At 43.5% G+C, this 7,823-nt stretch overlaps 1 protein-coding gene across 1 annotated transcript in view; it reads left to right on the top strand.

The window, feature by feature from the left end:
• Positions 1–7,789, top strand: part of Acadm (acyl-CoA dehydrogenase medium chain) — a 21,877-nt gene extending 14,088 nt beyond the window's left edge. Inside the window, exons 10-12 of the mRNA XM_031375923.1 lie at positions 488–583; positions 4,237–4,485; positions 6,818–7,789. Of these exons, the coding sequence (XP_031231783.1) occupies positions 488–583; positions 4,237–4,485; positions 6,818–6,889 (417 nt within the window). The 3' untranslated portion in view covers positions 6,890–7,789. The remainder of the gene's footprint in view (positions 1–487; positions 584–4,236; positions 4,486–6,817) is intronic.
• The last annotated feature ends 34 nt before the right edge of the window (positions 7,790–7,823 follow it).

Here is a 7,823-nt window from a genome sequence, read left to right as displayed (position 1 = left end):
GTGTAGTTCATCTTCTTTTGCTGCCCAGTATAGAAACTAACGTAGCAGATGCTAGGGTAGTCTTTGCTGGATTTCCAGGGAGTTCACCCCCACATTGATTGTTCCTGTCGATTATGGATCACTGTGGACCCTGCTGCTTCCTTAGCCTGAGTTTATGGAAAGCTTCCTGGTTAAACAGCAGTGACCTCACTAGGCTATGAGCCTCAGCCCCACGGTTGACTGATTGACTGATTGATTGATTGATTGATTGATTGCACGGCCGTGGGGATAAACTCAGGCTCTACTGAAAGCCAAGCATGCCTGCTGCCACTGAGCTGCACTCCCAGCCCTGCTGTTACCTGTAATTCAAAAATAAACCCAAGTACTCTCCTCCCCCCACAGTGACGCCACTCCCTGTCTGCCTTAGTCCTTCACTGAGAATCAAGCCATAAGCTGTGTGTCTTGATGACGGTGTGAATTTTTGCTTCAAGTAATGCTCGTGTTCTAGGTTGCAGCTGGAGCTGTCGGGCTAGCCCAGAGAGCTCTGGATGAAGCCACAAAGTATGCCCTGGATAGGAAGACGTTTGGAAAGCTGCTAGTGGAGGTAATCAATCTCCCTCCCTCCCTCCCTCCCTCCCTCCCTCCCTCCTTTCCTTCCTCCCTCCCTTCTCTCCTCCTTCCCTCCCTCCTTCCCTCTCTTTCCCTCTCTCTCTCTCTCTCTCTCTCTCTCTCTCTCTCTCTCTCTCTCTCTCTCCCCCTCTGTGTATGTGTGTGTGTGTGTGTGTGTTTTCATGGTTGAGTGCACATATTCTACATCTGTGTGGAGACCAGAGGACCACCCTGGTGTCCCGCTGCTCTTAGCTTTTTTATTTTGTTTTGTTCATACAACCTCTCCCACTGGCCTGGGGCTTGCAGTTAGGTTAGGTGAGCTCAAGGCATCTGCCTGTCTTTGCCTCTCTGGTACTGAGATTCCTGGCACAAGCCTCTGCATCCAGCTTTTTCACATCAGTTTCAGGGATCCGAAGTCTGGTCCTCAGGCTCTGTTGCAAGCATTTTCCTGACAGCCCTCTACCCAGCCCTTGAGGTACTCTTAACACTGTGCTTGCTTTGTTGACATTTGACACTCAATACATCTAAACATTTAGAAATTACCTCTAAAGAACAAAATAGTCTTCTCTGTTTTGTGAGGAAGAAGATTCTATGCTTCCATCACTATTGCCTGTGAGAGCAGAGTTTCTTTTGGCTGTGTTGCTCACAGTCACTCTGTAAATTGTTGAGAAAAAGAATATATGTATTACATGCCTTCTGTATAACTGATACTCTGCTATAGATTTTAGTGTGTGTTCTCAGTAAACATGTTTTGGTAGGCCAGGCTGGCCTGACACTCACTGAGATCCACCCATCCCTGCCTCCCGAGTCCTGGGATGATGTGTGCACCTCATAACATGGGCACCGACACACACTCAGATCCCATCCCTGCCTCCTGAGTCCTGGGATGATGTGTGAACCATCATAACATGGGCACTGACACACACTCAGATCCCATCCCTGCCTCCTGAGTCCTGGGATGATGTGTGTACCATCATAACGTGGGCACCGACACACACTCAGATCCCATCCCTGCCTCCTGAGTCCTGGGATGATGTGTGAACCATCATAACATGGGCACTGACACACACTGAGATCCCATCTCTGCCTCCTGAGTCCTGGGATGATGTGTGCACCATCATAACATGGGCACCATCCAGCCTGGCTTCATGATTATCCCTGTGGGTCGTTAGAGACTTCTTCACTTCCTTCTGCCTCAGCTCCCTCTTCAGTAAAGTGGGAATGGTGGACGATGACTCCCAGTCTGGTTTCATCTGACAACATGGCTCTGAGCTTTTCTAAGTATTTTCTCTCTAGCCTTGACTTCTGCACGGAACTCCATGCCTGTACAGGGGACTTCTGTCAATGTTTCGTTGTCCTCTCTAGCTTTATTTTTTCCTCTAATATGTTCTTTCATTTCTTTCAAATTCCTCTAACTTCCCCATTGACGACAACAAAGCATCTCGGTACGTTCATTCTACGCCATGGAGCCTCCAGCACGCACTTACCTCCCAGCATTACCTTGCCCATGGCGTGTTGATGGCATCCCCTTACGCTCTCACTGGAAGCCATTCCACGTGAGATAGAGTTGATAGTCACTTATTTACAGATCCTGTCCCTAATGTGGAAAAGAGGCTCGGCAGTCTCTACTCTCGGGAACATTTACCTTGGAGATAAGTTATTTGTCGTAGAACAAGCACTTACAAAGAATCCAAAGTCCCCAAATGAAACCTATAAGGCGGAGTTCCCAAAATCAAAGGGAGAGAGGCTACCACATGCTGAACATGTCACAGAGAGCAACTCTTATGAATCACATTCAGCAATCAATAAAAGCACCACATAAAGAAAAGCTACCTCTGGGGCTGGAAGGACAGCTCAGGGGTTAAGGACACCGGCTGCCCCTCTAGAGGACTGGGGTTCAGTTCCTTCCTAGAACCCACACGGCAGCACACACAGAACACACATAAAATAAATAAATCTTAAATATATATATAGAACACTAAGCTATGACCTGTGTCACACTACCCTTTCTCTCAGCATTGTGCAAAAATAATCAAAATATTAATGATCCATAAAAGAGAGATGGAAGCCAGGCGGTGGTGGCACACGCCTTTAATCCCAGCACTTGGGAGGTAGAGACAGGCGCATTTCTGCGTTCGAGGCCAGCCTGGTCTACAGAGTGAGTTCCAGGACAGCCAGGGCTACACAGAGAAACCCTGTCTCGGAAAACCAAAAAAAAAAAAAAAAGAAAAAAGATAGAGAAAGAGAGAGAGAGATGGAGTCTGAGCATCTACAAAAACTAAGAAAATTCTTTATGCACTGATACAGCGTGTGTGTAAAGACATAGGGGACATTTGCATTCCAGTGTGTGAACTGCCTCTGGAAGGATAAGAACCACAGACCAACACCATTGTTTACCTCTTGGGAGGGAGCTAGGTAGGTGGGCTATATGCAGGGATGACTGAATGAGGAGGGGAAATGTTTACTAAATATCTCTTTACTTTTGGAATGTTTAATTGGTGGGTATTCTGTCTATTCAAAAATTAAACTCTAGCCAGACATAGTGACCCATGCCTTTAATCCCAGCTCTCAGGAAGCCAAGGCCTGTGAGCCCAGGTAGATGCCAGGCTGGTCTGCATAGCGAGTTTCAGGACAACCAGGGCTACATAAAGAGACCTTGTTTGGAAAAAAATAATTCATCTAGAGAGATGATTCAGTGGTTAAGAGCATGGAATGCTCTGGGCTCTTACCACCACCCAGATGGCCATTCACAACCATCTGTGACTCCGGTGCCAGTAGCTCTGATGCCCTCTCTGGTCTCTGAGGGCATTGCATGCACATGGCGTACTTAGTAAAATAACCACACATAAAATAAATAAATCTTTGAAATTAATCCCAAGTCTGAAGTCACAGTACTCAGCAGGCTGAGAAAGGAAGAGTTTTAGGCAGCTGGGGCTATATAACAAAATCCTTTAAAAAACAAACAAATAAATAACAAGCTATATATAGTGACACACACTTATAACCCCAGCATTCAAGAGGCTGAAGCAGGAGGATTGCTCTGACTTCAAGGCCTTAAAAATAACAAGCGCAGGCTGGGCGATGGTGGCGCACGCCTTTAATCCCTGCACTTGGGAGGCAGAGGCAGGCGGATTTCTGAGTTTGAGGCCAGCCTGCTCTACAGAGTGAGTTCCAGGACAACCAAGGCCACACAGAGAAACCCTGTCTCGGGGGGTGGGGGGGGGGAGAAAGACAAAGAAAGAAAGAAATGCATATTCAGGCCTCTGGTGCACGCCTTTAATCCCAGCACTTGGGCAGAGACAGGCAAATCTCTTCAGTTTGAGGTCAGCCTGATCTACAAAGTGATTCCACAACAGCCAAGGCTACACAGAAAAGGCCTGTCTCAAAAAAATCCCAAAGAGAAAAAAATAGTTTGAATCAATTTGCGATACCGAAAAAAATAACAGGATAGTTGGTGGGGAACTTGGCCAGCCTGGCTAGGGTCTATATAGCTCTGCAGGTCCATGCCGATTGCCCTCGTCTTACCACTAGGGGAACCTGGCTGGAACTTTTCTGCACATCCACGATTAGTATGAAATAAAATGTAAAAGGAAAAAATGTTTTAAGAAAAATATTACAATTTTTTAACTGTTTTCCCCTTAATTCTAGCACCAAGGAGTTTCATTTCTGCTCGCAGAAATGGCGATGAAAGTTGAACTTGCTAGACTCAGTTACCAGAGAGCAGCCTGGGAGGTTGACTCCGGCCGCCGGAACACGTATTATGCCTCGATTGCGAAGGCCTTTGCTGGAGACATTGCCAATCAGCTAGCTACTGATGCTGTGCAGATTTTCGGAGGGTATGGATTCAACACAGAGTACCCGGTGGAGAAGCTCATGAGGGACGCTAAGATCTATCAGGTGAGCTCTAACAGTTTGTTTCTGAGGACATAGGACACTCACACAAGACAACCGTAGGTGTCAAACAACTGCTAGTGACATTTGGACCAGCGAAATGGCTCAGAGGGTAGAAGTACTTGCTACCACTCTGACAACCTGGGTTGGATCCCTAGACTCCACATGGTAGTAAAAGAGAACTAACAACTCCTAACCATTGTTAGTTCCATGTGAATGTAAAAACAATTAGATAAAATAAATGATAGTTACAGGTTGGTAGGAGTCAGGTTTTGTAACTAATCAACACATAAAAGGAATGCTGTTTTTTATTAAGTGTAACTGCTAAGAGGGAAAGAGCTAGACCAGCAAACAACATAGGCATGTGTCACCTGTCTAATGCTGCCTTTGCAGCTTCAATTTTTTAAAGATTCAGTTTTTTTTTAAATTTATTTTATGTGTATGAGTACACTGTAGCTGTACAGATGGCCAGGAGCCATCATGTGTGTAGCTGCTGGGAATTGAACTCAGGACCTCTGCCGGCCCCGCTCGCTCTGGTGTAATTCACTGTAGTTGTCTTCAGACGCACCAGAAGAAGGTGTCAGATCTCATTACGGGTGGTTGTGAGCCACCATGTGGTTGCTGGAATCCGAACTCAGGACCTTTGGAAGAGCAGTCAGTGCTCTTACCCACTGAGCCATCTCACCAGCCCCTTCAATTTTTTTTAACCAATTACAAGCTACATCTTTTGCCTCTGAAAATTATATATACTTGTCTTGAATGTTGTGTGGCATCTTTTTTTTTTAAGATTTATTTATTTTTATATGTATGAGTACTATATCTTCATGTACGCCTGCATGTCAGAAGAGAGCATCAGATCCCATTACAGATGGTTGTGAGCCACCATGGGGTTGCTGGGAATTGAACTCAGGACCTTCGGAAGAGCAGCCATTGCCCTTAACAGCTGAGCCATCTCTCCAGCCTGACTTTCCTTAATTAATTGAAACTGTATTTAACAGTTAAAAGCCATGTGTCCTTGAGAACTGATACTTGACTCTGAAATTAAGTTGGCAATAAGAAAAAAGGTAACTTCATGAAAAAAATAGAAATATGCATGTTCTCCATTGTGAGTTAGTTATCTATGCCTCTTAGTGTCCCACCTTGTTCTGCATACCGCTAGTGTATTTTCATACAACAGAAAGCCTTGTGTCATTAGCCCTACAGAAGACAAGCCCTGAGACTGTAACATTATCAACACTAAAGATGATGGGGCCAGAGAGGCAGCGCAGCAGTTAAGAGCACTGGCAGCTCTTAGAGAGGACCTGGGTTTGATTTTCAGCACTCCCATGAGGGCTCATAACCATCTGCAACAACAGTTCCAGGATATCTGAAGCCCATAGACACTGGACATGCATGTGGCGCACATCCATACATGTAGGCAAAACATTCACATACATAATGAAATATGCCATTCAGAATTTCGTCTCCACAATTCTCTGCCTCTTCAGGCCAGACTATTCACGCCCAGGAAAACTGAACATTGTGGTTTGTATTCTAACCAAGTCACCAGTCTTTCTAGGGCTCCCTTGCATCTCCTAAAGCCTTCACTGTTGCTGTCAACCACTGGACTTTCCCCTAGCACCCAACAGTGAATGAATGCATGTGACACTGGGGTTAGAAGCTGGGAGTAGGAAAGATGGTGGATTACCTGGGACTAAAGCCCAAAGCCTCCAATGTTTGATAGTAAGAAGAGAGAATGACTAAAGGACACAGCTAGGAGCAGCTGAGAAGAGTTAGATAATAAATACTCTGGTGATACTAAACCTTAGACTTCCCAAACATTTTGAAATGTAAATATTGTTTTCTTTGTTGTTTTAATCCTGCCTTCCAATTTTGTAAAATAATTGTTTTTATATTTATTTTATTATTTTTTTTACACTCCATATTTTATTCCCCCCACCACCATCCACCCTCTGACTGTTCTACATCCATTCCTCCTCCCCACCCCCCTGTCTCCATGTGGCTGTCCCCACCCCCCACCCCACCTGACCTCTAAACTCCCTGGGGCCTCCAGTCTCTGGAGGGGTAGATATGTATAATATATTATATCTTAAAATGTTATATATTATATATAATATACTATATAATATTACTATTATATAATATACTATGTTAATTTTATTTATTGATTGTTATTAGTTATAAACTATTATGTAATATCTGTAATACTGATATTATAATACATAATATAATTACATATCATATGTGTATATAAAATAACATTTTAGTTTGGTGCTACAGTAGAGGTGAGACATCAAATGAATCCAGATGTTTAAACAACTTTGTGTTTATCTTTCAGATTTATGAAGGTACTGCACAAATTCAGAGGCTGATCATAGCTCGTGAGCATATTGAAAAGTATAAAAATTAACAGAAATGACTATTGGTTGATGCTTCACCCTCTTGCAACTTAGCTCAAAGCACTATTGCTGCTTCAGGGGAAAAGGGGAAAAGGGGCTTTACTGTCTTCCCAATGAATGAGATAGAAGACTATGTCGCAGATCTATGCAGTGGACTCCCATGGAGGGTACCTCTGTTGAGCGCCACGGGGACCCTTTCTAGAGAGGTTTGGTTTTGGGACAATGATTGGTTCTTAGCCCTGTGTTAGTTTGTTCCTTGATCACTTAAAATGGAAAAATATTCTGGAGTTTTAATATTCATTCAAGTGACAAGAGAGGTGACTTGTCAAGAAAGAACTTAGGATTCTCACACATACACTGAGCAATGTGGTAGATTTGGACCCTCAGGCTGGGAAGTAACAGGTTTCTGTGCTGAACTGTTAATTTTATAATTTTGGTTATATTTGCTTATTTTGCACAAAAGAGTAAAAAGTTTATATTCATATTCTCCCATTATAAAACTAAAAACTTTCTGGAAAAATCTTAATACTGAACCAGCATCTTATTTGTCTTGTTTAAAATAATTCAATAAAGCTAACCTAATGTGTTTCTATGACTCTTCAGGTTTATACAAACCCTTGGGCTGTTGTATACAGTTGTGTTTCACACATAGGACTTTAAAAAGGAACTGAAATAAAACAACACTGTGTGCTGTTGTGGGTTGTATCTGTGTGCAGTTTGTGTGTTCTTCTAGATCGTGTCTGTGTGCTCTGGGGAGTCTGATTGCTTGATGTCATTCTTCTTCCTATGAGGTTGCAACCCAGAAGGGATGTTTTCTGATTCTCTGTACTCTGATATCACCCTATGTTCTGACAGACTATTACCCTGAACCACAAGCCAAAATAAACATTTCCTATGTTGCTTTTGTCCAAGATTTTTTTTTTTTTTTGTCACAGCAATCGAGAA

This window comes from Mastomys coucha, unplaced genomic scaffold, assembly GCF_008632895.1.
Source record: "Mastomys coucha isolate ucsf_1 unplaced genomic scaffold, UCSF_Mcou_1 pScaffold16, whole genome shotgun sequence".
Classification (NCBI taxonomy): domain Eukaryota; kingdom Metazoa; phylum Chordata; class Mammalia; order Rodentia; family Muridae; genus Mastomys; species Mastomys coucha.
Note: the sequence above shows the minus strand (reverse complement) of the source record. Positions and strands in the feature narration are given on the sequence as shown.